Source organism: Pleurodeles waltl, chromosome 10, assembly GCF_031143425.1.
Source record: "Pleurodeles waltl isolate 20211129_DDA chromosome 10, aPleWal1.hap1.20221129, whole genome shotgun sequence".
In the NCBI taxonomy this organism is placed as follows: domain Eukaryota; kingdom Metazoa; phylum Chordata; class Amphibia; order Caudata; family Salamandridae; genus Pleurodeles; species Pleurodeles waltl.
This window is the reverse complement of record NC_090449.1, coordinates 77278031-77300771: the sequence shown is the minus strand read 5'-3', so window position 1 is coordinate 77300771 and position 22741 is coordinate 77278031. Positions and strand designations below refer to the sequence as shown.

Here is a 22741-nt window from a genome sequence, read left to right as displayed (position 1 = left end):
AGTTCAGGCCACTCCTTTGTCACTAAGCAGTTTGCCTGCTGCACCTTGTACTAAATTGGCCAACGACTTTATTGGTCCATTTAGCACTCTAGCAAGAAGATCTAGATTTGTGTTAGTGGTGGTGGACTACTATAGCAAATGGTGGGAGGTAGAACTTATGGAGGATCCTAATACAAATGCAGCATTAAGTGCTTGAAAACATTATTTTGAGGGAAGGAAGCCCTAAAGAAATAGTATCAAACAACCGGGTACAATTTATCTCTAAAGAAATTAAAGAATTTATGGAAAGGTATGCCATTCAACTCAAGCGGGTGGCCTTATACCAACCGCTAGGAAATGCTTTTGTTGAAAAAATTAATTGCACGCCAGCTGAGTGCATACAGTGGGCAATTCAAAATAAAATAGAAGTGAATGAAGCAGTGGAGAGCATGTTGTGGACACATCGTTTGTATCCAAATGCTGTTTCTGGTGTGAGTCCATTTGAAGTGATGAGAGGTTGTATTCCGGTCTCTAAGCTGTGTCCTGCATGGCCGAGAGAAGCTCAAGCAAAACCTGTTAAAGCCAAGTCCTTAGATGAGATTATAAGACCTCGTTTTCAGGAGTTTCAAATTAAAATGAAAGAGGACTATGATGCAAAGCATAGAATGTTGAGAGAAAGAACAGGAATTAAGATAGGTGATTGGGTATGTGTAAAATATCTCACTCATGTGGCTAAAGGTTTGTCCAAGTTCAGAAATCCTGAGAGGGTGGATGCTGTTTCCAAGGATATGGTACGCATTAAAGGTCATGAATGGTGGAATAAAAGCAGAATACTGAAAATAGAGGAGATTATGAAAGCGATAGTAGGTGGAAAATGTCCTATTCTGATGAAGAGAAAAGAAAGATTAAAGATAATGGCGAGCAAGAACCAAAAAACAAAAGTAGATTGAAGGTGGACAACGAGGAAGTAATGAGACACAAAAACAAAAGGATCCTTAAGAAGCCTGCTAGATGTCGAGATGTTTAGACTTTCGTTCATTGTGAAAGTTTGTATATTTCGAAATGCATTTACAGTTGGTTGTTGTTTCGTTGGTTTAAAAACAAAAATTTGAGCATAATAAGTTATGTTTGGATCTATTCTAAGAAAACGTTGTTATAATATTCTTATATCAAATTATATAGAGAAGGGAGATGTTGTGGTGATCTCAGCCATCCTGCATTCTACATTACACTGTGGATTGTGAAATGCAGAAGGCTGAGAGAAACCAGGAGGGTTCTAGGGTTAACAGTTGTGGAGAAGATGGTCGATGACTGTGGCCAATAAAGGCTCATCTTCATCTCACTTTCATCTGTAATTGTATTCATCCAGTATCACCACACAGACAATGGACAGGAGTGGACTTGCATGTAGTGAAGGCTCAGATAATAAAGTTGTGTTCTTCCACACTACATTTCTGACTGGCTTTTGATTCCGTAAAAAAATTCAAACTGATAATACAGGCTGCTCAGAAAAACTGATCTGCCTTTCCGTACACACACAATCCACCAATCAGATGCTTAAAGCATTGTGGCATGTCAACAATGTTCAATGTCCTTCCTTGTGTCCAGTGGCAATTTTACAATGGAATGGAGAAATGTTGCACATATTTTGGAGCCTGCTCGTATAAGAGGATCACATTTACGCCTCAGGTACTCTGAGCAAACCTTTATGGAAATATGCATAATTTCCCGAAATTCTGCTAAATTTAAGATCATTCAAGTTATAAAGGATTTTAAATGGTATTCAAGTCAAATAAGGTTTTACGAAAAGCATCCTTAATATGAAACGTTTTTCCTCCTGGTGTGACTCATTAACTTTCTTTTTTGTAATAAATCTTGTGGTTAAAAATTGATGATTAATCCTTTCGAGTAGCACCAAAAAAACTGAAAGTTGAACAGTACAAGGCTTCTAGAAATGGTTTATTCACAAAAAACCTCACACATGAGCGTCACCTCTACCTTGCTGAAAAATATCGAGCTGCTTAAAAAGCAATCCAGCATGAAGAAACTGAACTGGTTTCATAATCCCTTCAATTGTTTAAAATAAAATGTCCTACCAGTGGTCATTAATATTCCCACCCTCTCAGTCTTCTTCAGAATGGAAATCAGAATCTGTATTAATCCTTGCAGGGATCACTGATAGAAGGATGGGACAAACTCAGGAAAAAACCCTTTCTAATATGCTCTGTCTGCAGGCATTTTGCTGCAAGTTGTTACTATTTAAAAAAATAATTTGAAAAGCCTTGCATTGTGATGCTGTTGTTACCAGTGTTAAATGTAGCCATAATGTATAATTGATACTCTTGTGTTTCAGATTCTGGTTACTGCCAGTCGTGCGCTGCTGTTGAAACAGTGGGAATGGCGAGAAGGCACATGCATGCGCACCTGGAAGGCGATACACACAGCACCGGTGGCCAGTATCACTTTTGATCCCACCTCCACATTATTAGCCACAGGTATTGTTTGGTGTGTTTTACTTGTACTGTGATTTCTGAACGAGGTATGCAGATTGATGTTGGGAGAGAAAACATATGCGGGATATGCCCTAGAATACTGATAGGAAGTAAAAGGCACATTGACTTCCTCAGACTATTTCAGTGTCTTGATGGTGGTCTCGTACATTCATGTTCAAGAGTCCTGACCTGAAGCCTCTGTGGCTAGAGGACTCTGCAGAGAGAATGTTCTTAGTCCTTCTGGAAGGAAGGTCCTGCGCCTATAGGTCCTGTGGTACCAATTGCTAGGTACATTGCTCGTTACTTACCTTGCGATAGGCAGCCCCTTTCACCACAAAGTAGGAGCACAGCAGTTTGGTGTCTGGAAGGGAATAACAACAGTGTTTACCACATTGTCTATGAAACCATAAGAAGGAGAGATGAATCAATAAGGTATACTAAACTGATACAGCAAATTGTATATAGTTGATGGTCTACAAGGAGAGGGCTCCCTTTATGATTGTGCTACTTCTTATGAATTCTGTAGCCCTCCTAGTTGAAGCTTATCCCACCTCCCAAATAAGGAACTGTGCATCTCGCTTTAACACTGCAACAGCTATATTACCTCAAGATGTAGCTGTCATCCCATCTCCAATCACTATATGCAGAGTTTAGTGAAAAACATTAGAAAATGCAAGAAGAGGCCATGTTTTGCTGATGTCTTGCACATGGAAATAAAACCAGTTTGGTATGTGGGAACTCCAAATGTTTTTTATATCAAGGCTAAGAAGGAGGGCATTTTTGTCTAAATAGGGAAAGCAGGGTTACCTTTCTACCAGACGTGTACTTTTCTTCACTGATTATGGAAAGTGGCCAGAGAGAGCCACACTTGTAGAAGATAGATTAATGATGCAGTCTGCCACATTATCATTTCTCTTAAAGTAACATGATACAGCAAGGCTGAAATAGCAACCCAAACAAGGTCTGCATCTGATGTTGTAGGGACATGTTTGAAGTTTCTAACTTTGACAGTCCCACTTTTTAGGAGCACGTGGCAACACATTGTTTTTCTGAAAGCCACCACAGAAGGCCAAGTTGTGTTATTACCATGTTTGCCTCTGGAAATCCATCTAAAACTAATTGAAACCCAATACTGAAACCAAATGTAACATTGTGTTTCTACATACCTTCAAACAGGTACCCTGATCTATGGTGAAACATCTCTGCTAATGGGGGAGGAATAATTTCTTTTGGTCGTGTATTACTGCACTTTATGTAACTCCTAATTTTCTCATATTTACATTCCACCCCTAATAAAATCCATAGCTGTTATAAAATATAATGCCACTCATGCCCACTATTTTCTCTATACATTGCATCTGTGAGATAAATAATTTAATATCTGGCGATTCAGAGTACTTTTGACATGTAAAATAGTTTCTCGTATCATATGCAAGCACTTAAAGGAGGTGGAATAATACAAAAAAGCCATCAGCATGAGATGAGAGAAAAATACTCCTCTGAACCGAGCAAAAACCATATCTAGGCCTGTCCATATATATATTGTATAGCCTCAGGAGCAGTAGTTGTGTAGAAAGCAGCCTTATTAAGCCAGACCCAAGAAGGGCTTAGCCTGATAAATGGGCTAATCGATTGAGTGCGTTTCAAACTGGGATCCATATGAATCAGTATAAAATTGAATTGCATACAGCTCAATTGTCAGTTTGATAAAAGTATTAAGTTTGGATACTTTATGAGGTCTCTGAAAACACTGGTCATAAAGCCTGCACCAGATGGATTGTGTAACATGGCAAATAAGCCACACGTTTTTGACTTGGGAATCTTTAACAAGGTATTGGGTTCACATATTCACTTCACTTGATATGTTGCATAAGGACCCAAGTCCAGATTCCAAAACCATCTGTTTTTGGAGCAGTAGGGGAATACCAGGTACTAGATGAGATTTGTTTATTGCTAGACATATTACTGCAAGTAACTTGAAGGGTAAAGGAGCAGCACCCTCTAACAGGTGAATATTAGCTGTTGTAAATTGTGCCATTCTGAATAAGATCTGGAATATCTTTGTGGGAATTCCACAAAATTCTGAATTAACACTATATATACTATGGTTAGGTCTTTGACTATCGTAATTTCTTAATAGACCATTAAGGTGTTCTTGATTATTAACTAATTGTCCTTGTGTTTCTTTTATTTATTGTTTTATGTTTTTTATTTTTTGTTTTTAATACAATATGGGGCTAATTCTGAATACGGCGGGCGGCCAGCGCCGCCCGCCGGGCGGGAACCGCCACTTGGCCGCTCTGCGGCCATTCTGGCTTTCCCGCTGGGCCGGCGGGCGACCGCCATAAGGCCGCCCGCCGGCCCAGCGGGAAAGGCCCTGCAACGAGGAAGCCGGCTCCGAATGGAGCCAGCGGAGTTGCAGGGGTGCGACAGGTGCAGTGGCACCCGTCGCGATTTTCACTGTCTGCTAAGCAAACAGTGAAAATCTTTGTGGGGCCCTGTTAGGGGGCCCCATGACACCCGTTCCCGCCAGCCTGGTTCTGGCGGTGAAAACCGCCAGAAACAGGCTGGCGGGGAGGGGGTCGGAATCCCCATGGAGAATTCCCTTGGCCAGGGGTAAACCGGCGGGAAACCGCCGGTTCCCCTTTTAGCCAGGGAAGCACCGCCAACCTGTTGGCGGTGCTTCCGCTGCCCTCCGCCCTGTCGGTCATAGACCGCCAGGGTTGGAATGAGGGCCTATGTCATTCAATAATGAATATTGTTTATAAGTTGCAACATATTGCTACATTTCAGTTGAAAAAATTCAGAGAAATGACTTATTTATGGGGATAAGCCATGGTCTTCTACACTAAGCCACCCTTACAATTTTTGAAAAATAGTTGTCCCTGGGCATCTCATGATGAAGTTGATTTCCATTGGTCTTGTGGGTCTTGTGTTTTTACAATATACATTAGCATTCTGGAGACTCAAACAAGGGTGTGGAATTTAATAAAATAACTACTTGTCCATGGGACAGGTTGTTTTATAAATTTGCTTGCCCTGTAAACAAATCCACTTGTCCCTTTGTTGCTACATGGTGTGGCAATGAATTAAGGCAGCAATTTCATTATATAACAGCTCTGATAATAGCCTGTCTTATTATGCCTGAATTCTGATTATGCTAGAATTTAAAACCTACTATAGTAGGGTTTGAATTCTAGCATTTCCCACAGTTTGCCTCCTTTCCACGGATCTACATACTGGTGCCGAAGATAACATTAAGCAGTAGTTCCAGGCTTGGAATTCTGTTTGGAGCATGTGCAAACCTACTAACTTGCATTTTTTAGGGGTTTATACCAGCTCTTCTCTAATCTTTTCCCATACTGACAAAGGTTGAAAATGTACTCCTGACAACGGCAGAAATAGAACGCCTTCCATGGTTGGGAAAAAAGTGGTTAGAGGGAAAGTAAACTTGTAAACACTCAACAGATTTTCCCATTAGCAAATCTACATCTGCCTATTTGCTTGTGCTAAAATGCATACACAGATACTTTCGAGAAGTATGATTTCCTGGCCTACTTCTGTAACGTATTGTGAATCCATGAAAGCTGTAAATCTGCACTAATGCAAGGGCATATATCATGGGTTTTATAACTTTATTTAAGATTTGGGCCCCTGATTTGGTCTTGAGTTAACCAAAACTGTTGTAACTGGCCCTTTCTGCGGGGTTATCCCCAAACTTTTTGCCTTTCTCCTCCTATTTTTCTGTCCCTTTTTTTGTTGGCTTTAGGACACTTGGCACTTCACCACTACTAATCAGTGCTAAAGTGCATGTGCCTTCACCTCTAAAGCATGGTATAAGTGGCTTACACCTGTTTGGCTTATTTAATTTATCTAAGTCCTTTGTAAGGTGGTATACCATATACCCAGGCCCTGTAAATTAAATGCTACTAGTGGGCCTGTAGCTAAGACTGTGACACCCACAGAAGTAGCCTTTCAAACTTGTCTCAGGCCTGCCACTGCAGTGCCTGCATGTGCGCTTTACTGCCACTTTGACTTGGTAACCCCTAAACTCCCTTTTTATTACGCCTAATTCATCCCTAAGGTGGGCCCTAGATAGCCCTATGGACAGCGTGCTGTGTATGTAAAAGGCAGGACATATATTTTTGTGTGTTACGTGTCCTAGTAGTGACAAGTGGCATAATTTGTTTTACTGTGACTGCTACTTCTCTCATAGGTTTGCATTGGGAATTCTCTTATATATGTCAATATTGTTATTTTCTGCTCTGTGACGTGTAGCGTGGGCATATTTTGTGTGTTTGGACCTGTTAGTGAGAAATCATGCTTACTGAGTTAGGTGGATTTTACTTTACTATTTTAGAAATTCCACTTTTAGAAAGTGGTCATTTCTCTGTGCTTATAACTCTAGGTCTTTGCAGCCTGACCCCAGTCCACGGATTTGGCAGCATGACAGCTCCATCTAGTGCATACTTTCCAGGCAGCCATCATACACGAGGGGCTGGATTTGACAGAGAAGGCATCTGCATACCGAAAGTCATCCTGGGCTGGGGAGAGGGAGGGTTGTACATACTTTACATGTGAATAGCCTGTGTCCTGCCCTCACACAGTGGGCTGATCACCCCCTACTCATGTCTGGAGACACGGCTGGGTTGAAAGGGTCTTGTGCTTCACTTGAAAGGGCTCTTTTGAAGTTACCCCTTACATAGGCATTTTTGGAGTAAAAATAAAGGCGCTCTGGCCCCATGATTTTTAGAGCACTTTTGAGACTGCACCTCTGTTAGAAGGGCTGCTGAGCTGCAAAAGGGCTCATCTGGACTGCTCATTCGTTGTTGCTCTGCTACCTGCTGTTGCTGGGTGGCATAAAGGACTTGCTGGATTGCTTTTCTGTTTGTTGCCCTGCTGCTCCCTGACTCTTCTGGACTGCCTGGACACATCTAGAGCCTGGTGAGCTCTGTATATTCCCATGTCCTTACTGTCACTAAGCACGGAAGGAGCTCCATCACCTTATCGCTGGAGTGCATGTTGGGTGCTCCATGATTCTCCTCTTTATCTGGAAAACATGCATGCGAGGATGGCGCTGTAACTGGTCTCAGCAGCGTGATTTGCTGCCCTCGCTCCGCAGGAAGGATGCAGTTGTCACGCCCTCCCTAGTCTTTGCTTCTGACTCGTGCCACTTAGACAGAGCACGTGCAAACCCCTGAGTCGCATATACTCACCCGCATTGAAGAGGCAACTGGAAAAGTCTTGGAGCAACGTGCCCACAAACACCACCCCCCGCTTGCGAGGGAGATTACAATTGCGACTAGTTGCGGTGCTAAGGAAAAGATGTCGCACTGCTGGATAGCATCAGCGGCTCTCCTTCCTCAGTGACAGCCGGCTTGGACTCTGAGTCGAGGAGCCCAGTCGGCACTCCACTTTTGACTGGAAAAAGGGGTCCCCACAGAGGCAGGGACTGGTCAGAAACACACTCTGACCACCAGTTGTGATTGTTGGATCCTGAAGCCTTGCCCTCACTAGGGGTAGCATTGCGAGACATTTTGAGGCGTTGCCACCATCGTATTCTGGGGTGGGAGAGAAGTCACCATGAAGGACTCCAGATTCACCTGAGTGAGGGGCAAAGACAGTGCATTTTTGGCAGCTGCACCGCACTGTCGCAGGCCCTTGTTGTGTGAACTCGCCAATGAAGAGGATCCTCTACAGAGACCCCGATTGCCCCAGCAAAACGATTACAGAATAATACTGTATGTGCCCCGCCTCTAAACCAGATTGTATTACTCGCACTACTGGCGAGTTCGGAACCTTCTGTTTCCCTGACCGAGGCAGGCCATGCCCTAAGGAAGATCAGGTGTGGTAATGTATAGCATGGTGATTTATAGGTACAGCTACCTTTTGGGCCCTCGTTATATTGTGGTAATTTATGTGTTCTAACCTCATTTTGCATTACTTTGGCTAATTATCGAATTCATGTTGTTTCAAGGGACATCCACTCATATGATGTGTGCTGGTTAGGTAATTCATGCAGTTTCACGACCTATGATGCCTCATAGTGATTCATGTACCTAGTCTCCACAACCTAATGTCTTCTATGGTCCAGGTATTCACCGAACGCATGATGCCATTTAGTTCTGCAATACGAGAATAATGAGTTTTACTACTGTGATTGTTTCATATTCACAATATTTATGACATGTCGCTTGAGGCTTGTTGTATGTACAATAAGGTTTATTTTTACAAATATTGGTGTAGAATCTCTTTTGTGGTGTATTTATTGTCTCACTGTTGTGAGTGTGTCGTGCAAATGCTTTACACATGACCTCTGGGGATAAGCCTGACTGCTCTGTGCCAAGCTACCGGGTGTGAGCACAGGTTATCTTTGGTGTTGCCCTGATTGGAGTGGTGGGTTCTGCTTGGCTTAGGTGTATACCCTAGCCAACCAGAAACCCCATTTCTAATATAAAACATTTTGTTTTTATTAAAATTCTGTCTCTCACTAAGTAGTTTTGTTCTTTGCCAGATATTACTGTGGCAAAGTGCACTTTTTGAGACCAAAAAATATTATTACTGTAGGAAGTTGGCTCTGTATGCACTATTTCAAAGTAAGGAATAGTATGCACAGAGTCCAAGGGTTCCCCTTAGAGGTAAGATAGTGGCAAAAAGAGATAATACTAATGCTCTATTTTGTGGTAGTGTGGTCGAGCAGTAGGCTTATCAAAGGAGTAGTGTTAAGCATTTGTTGTACATACACACAGGCAATAAATGAGGAACACACACTCAGAGACAAATCCAGCCAATAGGTTTTGTTATAGAAAAATATATTTTCTTAGTTTATTTTAAGAACCACAGGTTCAAATTCTACATGTAATATCTCATTTGAAAGGTATTGCAGGTAAGTACTTTAGGAACTTTGAATAATTACAGTAGCATATATACTTTTTACATAAAACACAATAAGCTGTTTTAAAAGTGGACACAGTCACAGTTCCTGGGGGAGGTAAAGTATTGTTAGGTTTCACAGGTAAGTAAGTCACTTACAGGTTTCAGTTTTTGGTCCAAGGTAGCCCACCGTTGGGGGTTCAGAGCAACCCCAAAGTTACCACACCAGCAGCTCAGGGCCGGTCAGGTGCAGAGGTCAGAGAGGTGCCCAAAACACATAGGCTTCAATGGAGAGAAGGGGGTGCCCCGGTTCCATTCTGCCAGCAGGTAAGTACCCGTGTCTTCGGAGGGCAGACCAGGGGGGTTTTGTAGGGCACCGGGGGGGACACAAGTCAGCACAAAAAGTACACCCTCAGCAGCGCGGGGGCGGCCGGGTGCAGTGTGCAAACATGCGTCGGGTTTACAATGGTTTTCAATGAGAGATCAAGGGATCTCTTCAGCGTTGCAGGCAGGCAAGGGGGGGGGCTCCTCGGGGTAGCCACCACCTGGGCAAGGGAGAGGGTTCCGTTCCTTTAGGTGCTGGGGGCTGCGGGTGCAGGGTCTTTTCCAGCCGTCGGGAAATGGAGTTCAGGCAGTCGCGGTCAGGGGGAGCCTCGGATTCCCTCTGCAGGCGTCGCTGTGGGGGCTCAGGGGGGACAACTTTGGTTACTCACAGTCGTAGAGTCGCCGGAGGGTCCTCCCTGAGGTGTTGGTTCTCCACCAGTCGAGTCAGGGTCGCCGGGTGCAGTGTTGCAAGTCTCACGCTTCTTGCGGGGAGTTGCAGGGGTCTTTAAATCTGCTCCTTGAAACAAAGTTGCAGTTCTTTTGGAGCAGTGCCGCTGTCCTCGGGAGTTTCTTGTCTTTCTTGAAGCAGGGCAGTCCTCAGAGGATTCAGAGGTCGCTGGTCCCTTGGAAAGCGTCGCTGGAGCAGGTTTCTTCGGAAGGCAGGAGACAGGCCGGTAAGTCTGGGGCCAAAGCAGTTGGTGTCTTCTGTTCTTCCTCTGCAGGGGTTCTTCAGCTCAGCAGTCCTCTTCTTCTTGTAGTGTCAGGAATCTAAGGTTTTAGGTTCAGGGAAGCCCTTAAATACTAAATTTAAGGGCGTGTTTAGGTCTGGGGGGTTAGTAGCCAATGGCTTCTAGCCCTGAGGGTGGGTACACCCTCTTTGTGCCTCCTCCCAAGGGGAGGGGGTCACTTCCCTAATCCTATTGGGGAATCCTCCATCTGCAAGATGGAGGATTTCTAGAAGTTAGTCACTTCAGCTCAGGACACCTTAGGGGCTGTCCTGACTGGTCAGTGGTGACTCCTTGTTTTTCTCATTATTTTCTCCGGCCTTGCCGCCAAAAGTGGGGGCCGTGGCCGGAGGGGGCGGGCAACTCCACTAGCTGGAGTGTCCTGCGGTGCTGGCACAAAGGGGTGAGCCTTTGAGTCTCACCGCCAGGTGTGACAGCTCCTGCCTGGGGGAGGTATTAGCATCTCCACCCAGTGCAGGCTTTGTTACTGGCCTCAGAGTGACAAAGGCGCACTCTCCCCATGGGGCCAGCAACATGTCTCGTTGTGGCAGGCTGCTGGAACCAGTCAGCCTACACAGATAGTCGCTTAAGGTTTCAGGGGGCACCTCTAAGGTGCCCTCTGGGGTGTATTTTACAATAAAATGTACACTGGCATCAGTGTGCATTTATTGTGCTGAGAACTTTGATACCAAACTTCCCAGTTTTCAGTGTAGCCATTATGGTGCTGTGGAGTTCGTGTAAAACAGACTCCCAGACCATATAATCTTATGGCTACCCTGCACTTACAATGTCTAAGGTATTGCTTAGACACTGTAGGGGCACAGTGCTCATGCACTGGTGCCCTCACCTATGGTATAGTGCACCCTGCCTTAGGGCTGTAAGGCCTACTAGAGGGGTGACTTATCTATACCTGCATAGGCAGTGAGAGGCTGGCATGGCACCCTGAGGGGAGTGCCATGTCGACTTACTCGTTTTGTTCTCACCAGCACACAAAAGCTGGCAAGCAGTGTGTCTGTGCTGAGTGAGGGGTCTCCAGGGTGGCATAAGACATGCTGCAGCCCTTAGAGACCTTCCCTGGCATCAGGGCCCTTGGTACCAGAGGTACCAGTTACAAGGGACTTACCTGGATGCCAGGGTGTGCCAATTGTGGAATCAAAAGTACAGGTTAGGGAAAGAACCCTGGTGCTGGGGCCTGGTTAGCAGGCCTCAGCACACTTTCAATTCAAAACATAGCATCAGCAAAGGCAAAAAGTCAGGGGGTAACCATGCCAAGGAGGCATTTCCTTACACAACCCCCCCCCCCCAAACGAAAGAGGATGAGACTAACCTTTCCGAAGACAGTCTTCATTTTCTAAGTGGAAGAACCTGGAAAGGCCATCTGCATTGGCATGGGCAGTCCCAGGTCTGTGTTCCACTATAAAGTCCATTCCCTGTAGGGAGATGGACCACCTCAACAGTTTTGGATTTTCACCTTTCATTTGCATCAGCCATCTGAGAGGTCTGTGGTCAGTTTGAACTAGGAAGTGAGTACCAAAGAGGTATGGTCTCAACTTCTTCAGGGACCAAACCACAGCAAAGGCCTCCCTCTCAATGGCACTCCAACGCTGCTCCCTGGGGAGTAACCTCCTGCTAATGAAAGCAACAGGCTGGTCAAGGCCAACATCATTTGTTTGGGACACAACTGCCCCTATCCCATGTTCAGAGGCATCTGTTTGCACAATGAATTGCTTGGAGTAATCTGGAGCTTTTAGAACTGGTGCTGTGCACATGGCTTGTTTCAGGGTGTCAAAGGCCTGTTGGCATTCTACAGTCCAGTTTACTTTCTTGGGCATTTTCTTGGAGGTGAGTTCTGTGAGGGCTGTCACAATGGATCCATATCCCTTCTCAAACCTCCTATAGTACCCAGTCAAGCCAAGGAATGCCCTGACTTGAGTCTGGGTTTTTGGAGCTGCCCAGTCCAGAATAGTCTGGATCTTAGGCTGGAGTGGCTGAACTTGGCCTCCACCTACAAGGTGTCCCAAGTAAACCACAGTTCCCTGCCCTATCTGGCATTTGGATGCCTTGATAGAGAGGCCTGCTGATTGCAGAGCCTTCAAAACCCTCTTCAGGTGGACCAGGTGATCCTGCCAGTTGGAGCTAAAGACAGCAATATCATCAAGATAAGCTGCACTAAAGGACTCCAACCCAGCAAGAACTTGATTCACCAACCTTTGGAAGGTGGCAGGGGCATTCTTTAAACCAAAGGGCATAACAGTAAATTGATAATGCCCATCAGGTGTGGAGAATGCTGTTTTCTCTTTTGCTCCAGGTGCCATTTTGATTTGCCAGTACCCTGCTGTTAAGTCAAAGGTACTTAAGAATTTGGCAGCACCTAATTTGTCAATCACCTCGTCAGCTCTAGGAATGGGATGGGCATCTGTCTTGGTGGCAGAATTAAGACCTCTGTAGTCCACACAAAACCTCATCCCTCTCTTTTCTTCTTTAGTGTGAGGTTTGGGGACTAAGACCACTGGGCTAGCCCAGGGGCTGTCAGAGTACTCAATTACTCCCAATTCCAGCATCTTGTGGACTTCCACCTTGATGCTTTCCTTAACTTGATCAGACTGTCTGAAGATTTTGTTTTTGACAGGCATGCTGTCTCCTGTGTCCACATCATGGGTACACAGGTGTGCCTGACCCAGGGGTTAGGGAAAAGAGCTCAGCAAACTGTTGTAGGACCTTCCTACAGTCAGCTTGCTGTTGGCCAGAGAAGGTGACTGAATAGATCACTCCATCCACTGAGCCATCTTTAGGGTCTGATGAGAGGAGATCAGGGAGAGGTTCACTCTCAGCTTCCTGGTCCTCATCTGTTACCATCAACAGATTTACATCATGTCATGGAAGAGCTTAAGGCGGATCACATGGATCACCCTCTTGGGGCTCCTGCTAGTGCCCAGGTCCACCAGGTAGGTGACCTGACTCTTCCTCTCTAGCACTGGGTAAGGGCCACTCCATTTGTCCTGAAGTGCCCTGGGAGCCACAGGCTCCAGAACCCAGACTTTCTGCCCTGGTTGAAATTCAACCAGTGCAGCCTTTTGGTCATACCAAAACTTCTGGAGTTGTTGGCTGGCCTCAAGGTTTTTACTTGCCTTTGCCATGTACTCTGCCATCCTTGAGCGAAGGCCAAGTACATAGTCCACTATGTCTTGTTTAGGCTCATGAAGAGGTCTCTCCCAGCCTTCTTTAACAAGAGCAAGTGGTCCCCTTACAGGGTGGCCAAACAGAAGTTCAAAGGGTGAGAACCCTACTCCCTTCTGAGACACCTCTCTGTAAGCGAAAAGCAGACATGGTAGGAGGACATCCCATCTCCTTTTGAGTTTTTCTGGGAGCCCCATGATCATGCCCTTTAATGTCTTGTTGAATCTCTCAACAAAGCCATTAGTTTGTGGATGATATGGTGTAGTGAATTTATAAGTCACTCCACACTCATTCCACATGTGTTTTAGGTATGCTGACATGAAGTTGGTACCTCTGTCAGACACCACCTCCTTAGGGAAGCCCACTCTGGTAAAGATACCAATGAGGGCCTTGGCTACTGCAGGGGCAGTAGTCGACCTAAGGGGAATAGCTTCAGGATACCTAGTAGCATGACCCACTACTACTAGGATGTACATATTTCCTGAGGCTGTGGGAGGTTCAAGTGGACCCACTATGTCCACACCCCCTCTTTCAAACGGGACCCCCACCACTGGAAGTGGAATGAGGGGGGCCTTTGGGTGCCCACCTGTCTTACCACTGGCTTGACAGGTGGGACAGGAGATGCAAAACTCCTTAACCTTCTGGGACATGTTGGGCCAGTAGAAGTGGTTGACTAACCTCTCCCACGTCTTGGTTTGTCCCAAATGCCCAGCAAGGGGAATATCATGGGCTAAGGTCAGAATAAACTCTCTGAAACCCTGAGGCACTACCACTCTCCTAGTGGCACCAGGTTTGGGATCTCTTGCCTCAGTGTACAGGAGTCCATCTTCCCAATCGACCCTATGTGTTCCATTCTTCTTGCCTTTGGACTCTTCAGCAGCTTGCTGCCTAAGGCCTTCAAGAGAGGGGCAGGTTTCTTGTCTCTCACACAACTCTTCCCTTGAGGGTCCCCCTGGGCCCAAGAGCTCAACCTGATAAGGTTCCAGCTCCATAGGCTCAGTTCCCTCAGAGGGCAGAACTTCTTCCTGAGAAGAGAGGGTCTCTTTTTCTTGTTGTGTTGCAGCTGGTTTCCCAGCTGACTTTCCTTTTCTCTTGGTAGGCTGGGTCTTTCTTTCAGACTCCAGCTCTACTTTTTCACCCTGTGCCTTGCATTGTGCCCTTGTCTTGACACACACCAGTTCAGGGATACCCAGCATGGCTGCATGGGTTTTCAGTTCTACCTCAGCCCATGCTGAGGACTCCAGGTCGTTTCCAAGCAAACGGTCTACTGGGATATTTGAGGAGACCACCACCTGTTTCAGGCCATTGACCCCTCCCCACTCTAAAGTTACCATTGCCATGGGATGTACTTTAGTTTGATTGTCAGCATTGGTGACTGGATAGGTTTTTCCAGTCAGGTATAGGCCAGGGGAAACCAGTTTCTCTGCCACCATTGTGACTCTGGCACCTGTATCCCTCAGGCCCTCTACACTTGTCCCATTAATTAAGAGCTGCTGCCTGTATTTTTGCATGTTAGGGGGCCAGGCAGCCAGTGTGGCTAAATCCACCCCACCCTCAGAGACTAATGTAGCTTCAGTGTGACACCTGATTTGCTCTGGGCACACTGTTGATCCCACTTGGATACTAGCCATTCCAGTGTTAGCTGGAGTGGAGTTTGAAGTGGTATTTTTCTTGGGACAGGCCTTGTCTCCAGTTTGGTGTCCAGACTGACAACAGCCACGACACCAGGCCTTTTTGGGATCAAAGTTTTTACCCTTGTACCCAGAATTGTTTTGTGCTGAGGCTCTGGGCCCACCCTCCTGTGCAGGTTTTTGGGGGCCTGTAGAAGACTCTTTACTATTTTTGTTTTTGGCTGTCTCACCACCTTTCCCCTGGGGAGGTTTTGTGACCCCTTTCTTTTGGTCACCCCCTGTGGAAGTTTTGGGCACCCTAGTCTTGACCCAATGGTCCGCCTTCTTTCCCAATTCTTGGGGAGAAATTGGTCCTAGGTCTACCAGATGCTGATGCAGTTTATCATTGAAACAATTACTTAATAGGTGTTCTTTCACAAATAAATTGTACAGCCCATCATAATTACTTACACCACTGCCTTGAATCCAACCATCTAGTGTTTTTACTGAGTAGTCTACAAAGTCAACCCAGGTCTGGCTCGAGGATTTTTGAGCCCCCCTGAATCTAATCCTATACTCCTCAGTGGAGAATCCAAAGCCCTCAATCAGGGTACCCTTCATGAGGTCATAAGATTCTGCATCTTTTCCAGAGAGTGTGAGGAGTCTATCCCTACACTTTCCTGTGAACATTTCCCAAAGGAGAGCACCCCAGTGAGATTTGTTCACTTTTCTGGTTACACAAACCCTCTCAAAAGCTGTGAACCATTTGGTGATGTCATCACCATCTTCATATTTAGTTACAATCCCTTTAGGGATTTTCAACATGTCAGGAGAATCTCTGACCCTATTTATGTTGCTGCCACCATTGATGGGTCCTAGGCCCATCTCTTGTCTTTCCCTTTCTATGGCTAGGATCTGTCTTTCCAAAGCCAATCTTTTGGCCATCCTGGCTAACTGGATGTCCTCTTCACTGGAGTTATCCTCAGAGATTTCAGAGAGGTTGGTCCCTCCTGTGAGGGAGCCAGCATCTCTGACTATTATGCTTGGAGTCAGGGCTTGAGAGGCCCTGTCCTCCCTAGATAGGACTGGTAGGGGGGAATCATCCTCCAATTCACTATCCTCTTCCTCTGTGTTGCCATCCTCAGAGGGGTTGGCCTTTTCAAACTCTGCCAACAGCTCCTGGAGCTGTAGTTTGGAAGGTCTGGGGCCCATTGCTATTTTCTTTATTTTACAGAGTGACCTTAGCTCCCTCATCTTAAGATGGAGGTAAGGTGTGGTGTCGAGTTCCACCACATTCACATCTGTACTAGACATTATGCTTCTAAAAGTTGGAATACTTTTTAAGAATCTAAAAACTAGTTCTAGAATCTAATTCAAACTTTTACCAAACTTTTAAACTCTAACAGAAATGCTAACAGGGACTAACACAAGGCCCTAGTAGGACTTTAATGAATTTAGAAACATTTTAAATTGCAAAAAACAATTTCTAAAGACAATTTTTGGAATTTGTCGTGTGATCAGGTATTGGCTGAGTAGTCCAGCAAATGCAAAGTCTTGTACCCCACCGCTGATCCACCAATGTAGGAAGTTGGCTCTGTATGCACTATTTCAAAGTAAGGAATAGTATGCACAGAGTCCAAGGGTTCCCCTTAGAGGTAAGATAGTGGCAAAAAGAGATAATACTAATGCTCTATTTTGTGGTAGTGTGGTCGAGCAGTAGGCTTATCCAAGGAGTAGTGTTAAGCATTTGTTGTACATACACACAGGCAATAAATGAGGAACACACACTCGGAGACAAATCCAGCCAATAGGTTTTGTTATAGAAAAATATATTTTCTTAGTTTATTTTAAGAACCACAGGTTCAAATTCTACATGTAATATCTCATTTGAAAGGTATTGCAGGTAAGTACGTTAGGAACTTTGAATAATTACAGTAGCATATATACTTTTTACATAAAACACAATAAGCTGTTTTAAAAGTGGACACTTAGTGCAATTTTCACAGTTCCTGGGGGAGGTAAAGTATTGTTAGGTTTCACAGGTAAGTAAGTCACTTACAGGTTTTGTTCTCACCAGCACACACAAGCTGGCAAGCAGTGTGTCTGTGCTGAGTGAGGGGTCTCCAGGGTGGCATAAGACATGCTGCAGCCCTTAGAGACCTTCCCTGGCATCAGGGCCCTTGGTACCAGAGGTACCAGTTACAAGGGAATTACCTGGATGCCAGGGTGTGCCAATTGTGGAATCAAAAGTACAGGTTAGGGAAAGAACACTGGTGCTGGGGCCTGGTTAGCAGGCCTCAGTACACTTTCAATTCAAAACATAGCATCAGCAAAGGCAAAAAGTCAGGGGGTAACCATGCCAAGGAGGCATTTCCTTACAATTACTTTTTACCGGTGTTTGTCATAAAGGTGAGGGCCTCCCACAACAATAAAGTTCTACAAAAAACAAGTCAAAACTAGACACTCATTGAAAAAATCAAAAGGCTGACCCATGTCAGAGCTACTGGTTTTGCCAGTGCTTGTTTATTTTCATGTTGCCCATAGTTTTGTTAAAACTGGTTGTGTTGATTTCCATTACGAATATATTTCTGGAAATACTAGCATGCATCAACACATTTTATTAGATGAAGCTTCAAAGAAACGGTCCCTTAAATTTCACAATAGTTTAGCAAAACATTTTCTAGTTGAATTTTTTGTGATTGTTTAATTTGAAAGCAAAGACTCATCAAATGTAATTTCAAGCTTCTGCAAATATTTGCATCTAATCAGAGAGCATTCTGGGAGCATTATACATAACTGAATATTGGTAAACCTTTCAAACCTGTGTGCGCATTTTTATACTGGGACCACTGTCAGCAGTGCAGACCGAGCTTACAACATTTCCTTAGAGTGCTCACCCTATTAATAAAAGCTTTCTATTAATGAACCATGAATACAAGTTCAAACAGCATTAACATATGGATACAAATATTAACTGAACTTCGGACAATGCCCTTTGTTGATCCATAATGTGGTACCCAAACTGGCAGCCAAAGTGTTTGTTCTACAGGGGGTTGGGCCTACTTGTCCCCAGGACAAAATAAACATGATACGTCCTATGAGTCGGGCTGTAGGACTTTCACATCCCTGCTCAGTGCATTGTTAAAGTACAATTTTCCTCGTGTTTACATTCACAAATCAATCGAAAGCAGTTTTCATGCATCTTGCTTTTAAATGCTTCTCTATCTCTCCATCTGAAAACCTTCCATATCTTATGTCTAACAGCAAATTTATGACTGCCCTGCCTTTTCTGAAGCATTTTGTTACATTTGGTAGAGTTTGTTTGACTTCACGTAGGCCATGGCACAGAAAGCAAATTCCTGCCAAGTTAGAGGATGGTTTGAGAAAATATTATCTGAATACAAAAAGTGGCTTGCTTGTAATTCCTTGTGTGGGAGAAATGTAGTAACGCTGTTCTTTCTCCCCCCATTGACTTGCCCCGACACACACCCCACACATTTCGTCCTCTACAAACTGATACTTGCTTGTGACATTGTTTTTGTTGTGCAGATCTCAATTTGAGCATCGTCAGACCTTGAAGTGATCAATACAGACACACATAGTACCCATTTGTCAAAATATATACCTTTTAAGAATGAACATAAGATCTTTCTTCTCCATGATTGAAATGGTTCCAGGAATGTAGGAAGTTGGCTCTGTATGTGCTATTTCAAAGTAAGGAATAGCATGCACAGAGTCCAAGGGTTCCCCTTAGAGGTAAGATAGTGGCAAAAAGAGATAATACTAATGCTCTATTTTGTGGTAGTGTGGTCGAGCAGTAGGCTTATCAAAGGAGTAGTGTTAAGCATTTGTTGTACATACACACAGGCAATAAATGAGGAACACACACTCAGAGACAAATCCAGCCAATAGGTTTTGTTATAGAAAAATATATTTTCTTAGTTTATTTTAAGAACCACAGGTTCAAATTCTACATGTAATATCTCATTTGAAAGGTATTGCAGGTAAGTACTTTAGGAACTTTGAATAATTACAGTAGCATATATACTTTTCACATAAAACACAAATAGCTGTTTTAAAAGTGGACACAGTGCAACTTTCACAGTTCCTGGGGGAGGTAAAGTATTGTTATTTTTAGCAGGTAAGTAAATCACTTACAGGTCTCAGTTTTGGGTCCAAGGTAGCCCACCGTTGGGGGTTCAGAGCAACCCCAAAGTTACCACACCAGCAGCTCAGGGCCTGTCAGGTGCAGAGGTCAAAGGGGTGCCCAAAACACATAGGCTTCAATGGAGAGAGGGGGGTGCCCCGGTTCCAGTCTGCCAGCAGGTAAGTACCCGCGTCTTCGGAGGGCAGACCAGGGGGGTTTTGTAGGGCACCGGGGGGGACACAAGTCCACACAAAAAGTACACCCTCAGCAGCGCGGGGGCGGCCGGGTGCAGTGTGCAAACAAGCGTCGGGTTCTCTGTAGGTTTCAATGGGAGACCAAGGGGTCTCTTCAGCGGTGCAGGCAGGCAGAGGGGGGGGCTCCTCGGGGTAGCCACCACCCGGGCAAGGGAGAGGGCCTCCTGGGGGTCACTCCTGCACAGAAGTTCCGTTCCTTCAGGTGCTGGGGGCTGCGGGTGCAGGGTCTTTCCCAGCCGTCGGGACTTTAGGTTCAGGCAGTTGCGGTCAGGGGGAGCCTCGGGATTCCCTCTGCAGGCGTCGCTGTGGGGGCTCAGGGGGGACAACTTTGGTTACTCACGGACTCGGAGTCGCCGGAGGGTCCTCCCTGAGGTGTTGGTTCTCCACCAGTCGAGTCGGGGTCGCCGGGTGCAGTGTTGCAAGTCTCACACTTCTTGCGGGGAGTTTCAGGGGTCTTTAAATCTGCTCCTTTGAAACAAAGTTGCAGTTCTTTTGGAGCAGTGCCGCTGTCCTCGGGAGTTTCTTGTCTTTCTTGAAGCATGGCAGTCCTCTGAGGATTCAGGGGTCGCTGGTCCTTTGGAAAGCGTCGCTGGAGCAGGTTTCTTTGGAAGGCAGGAGACAGGCCGGTAAGACTGGGGCCAAAGCAGTTGGTGTCTTCTGTTCTTCTTCTGCAGGGGTTTTTCAGCTCAGCAGTCCTCTTCTTCTTGTAGTTTCAGGAATCTAAATTCTTAGGTTCAGGGAAGCCCTTCAATACTAAATTTAAGGGCGTGTTTAGGTCTGGGGGTTAGTAGCCAATGGCTACTAGCCCTGAGGGTGGGTACACCCTCTTTGTGCCTCCTCCCAAGGGGAGGGGGTCACATCCCGAATCCTATTGGGGGAATCCTCCATCTGCAAGATGGAGGATTTCTAAAAGTTAGAGTCACTTCAGCTCAGGACACCTTAGGGGCTGTCCTGACTGGCCAGTGACTCCTCCTTGTTATTCTCATTATTTCCCCCGGCCTTGCCGCCAAAAGTGGGGCCGTGGCCGGAGGGGGCGGGCAACTCCACTAGCTGGAGTGCCCTGTGGTGCTGGAACAAAAGGGGTGAGCCTTTGAGGCTCACCGCCAGGTGTTACAGCTCCTGCCTGGGGGAGGTGTTAGCATCTCCACCCAGTGCAGGCTTTGTTACTGGCCTCAGAGTGACAAAGGCACTCTCCCCATGGGGCCAGCAACATGTCTCGGTTGTGGCAGGCTGCTGGAACCAGTCAGCCTACACAGATAGTCGGTTGAGGTTTCAGGGGGCACCTCTAAGGTGCCCTCTGGGGTGTATTTTACAATAAAATGTACACTGGCATCAGTGTGCATTTATTGTGCTGAGAAGTTTGATACCAAACTTCCCAATTTTCAGTTTAGCCATTATGGTGCTGTGGAGCTCGTGTAAAACAGACTCCCAGACCATATACTCTTATGGCTACCCGGCACTTACAATGTCTAAGGTTTTGCTTAGACACTGTAGGGGCACAGTGCTCATGCACTGGTGCCCTCACCTATGGTATAGTGCACCCTACCTTAGGGCTGTAAGGCCTGCTAGAGGGGTGACTTATCTATACTTGCATAGGCAGTGAGAGGCTGGCATGGCACCTTGAGGGGAGTGCCATGTCGGCTTACTCATTTTGTTCTCACCAGCACACACAAGCTGGTAAGCAGTGTGTCTGTGCTGAGTGAGGGGTCTCCAGGGTGGCATAAGACATGCTGCAGCCCTTAGAGACCTTTCCTGGCATCAGGGCCCTTGGTACCAGAGGTACCAGTTACAAGGGACTTACCTGGATGCCAGGGTGTGCCAATTGTGGATACAAAAGTACAGGTTAGGGAAAGAACACTGGTGCTGGGGCCTGGTTAGCAGGCCTCAGCACACTTTCAATTCAAAACATAGCATCAGCAAAGGCAAAAAGTCAGGGGGTAACCATGCCAAGGAGGCATTTCCTTACACATACATATCAAAAATAGAAATGTTATTGGGATAATTACAATTTTAGCAATAGAGGACACATGTGACTCTGAAAAAGGGACGATTTCTTCTCAGTTAGATAAACGCTGGACTATATTCTCTATTTGTAAAATAATGCCCTATTTTGATGTCACTATTTTGCTTCAGGATATCACAGAATAGCTTTGATAGCAACATTTTTGCTCCACCTACTAATATAATTTTTTTAATCTTTTTATTTTGTTTCCAATTCACAGGTGGCTGTGACAGCACCATCAAAATCTGGGATGTCATCAAACAGTACTGCACACACAATCTGAAGGGATCCTCTGGTGTTGTCCAGTAAGAAAGAAAATGTTATAAACCTAAAAGCACATTTGCTTTCTTTATGGGTGGGTAGAAGAATTATGCCAGGACAAAGAGCAGATGAGTAAGCATGGAACCCTGTAACCAGGGCAGGAATTCAGTGGGATAAACGTTTTGAACAATGTTTATACTACATCAAAACACACTCAGGACTATGCTAATTATTAGTTGTGTACAATTAAGATTTTTGTTTACTGGCCCATTCGTGAGACCTCATAAAGCACCAGCATAATGTGCTGGGAGATGCATTCTCATTTTAGGTGCCATCTGCTATGGCCAATTCCCACAATCTTATTAGGATGGTGGGATTCATTGAGTCTAATTGTTCTGCTCCTTCATCACGGGCCTCTCCTGCTCTAATACCTCATTGTTCTTGTTCTAGTGTATTTTCTTAGGTATGCTATGTGGTTTCTGTCTGAGTGCAGATTTGATTCATACATCTATTTTTGATATCTCAGTGTTGTTGAGTTCCATCCAGACATCTCGCGACTTCAGCTTTTCTCCTCCTCCATGGACTACAAAATCCGAATTTGGAATCTGAAATCTAGCAAGTGCATTTCTGTTCTCGAAAGCCACTACAGTGCTGTCACATCCTTGTCCTTTTCTGCAGATGGGAACACGCTGGTCAGGTGAGGAGACTACCAGTGACTAGCTGATATTTACAGGCCATTCTGACAGTTTGTTGCATGGTCTTGGTGTTGCTTGCATTTCTGCAAAAATAAAAGGTGCATGTGGGGTTTTTGTAATGCCATGTTGCTTTTTAATTGCTTCCTGAATATTTCAAGCAAAGAAGAAGAGAAGATGGTTGTTAACGTCCTTGTAATGTTTC

At 45.2% G+C, this 22741-nt stretch overlaps 1 protein-coding gene across 1 annotated transcript in view; it reads left to right on the top strand.

Annotated features, from left to right (window-relative positions):
- Positions 1 to 22741, top strand: part of TBL3 (transducin beta like 3) — a 192600-nt gene that overhangs the window by 54980 nt on the left and 114879 nt on the right. Inside the window, exons 5-7 of the mRNA XM_069209783.1 lie at positions 2333 to 2474; positions 21804 to 21888; positions 22371 to 22541. Coding sequence (XP_069065884.1) covers positions 2333 to 2474; positions 21804 to 21888; positions 22371 to 22541 — 398 coding nt within the window. The remainder of the gene's footprint in view (positions 1 to 2332; positions 2475 to 21803; positions 21889 to 22370; positions 22542 to 22741) is intronic.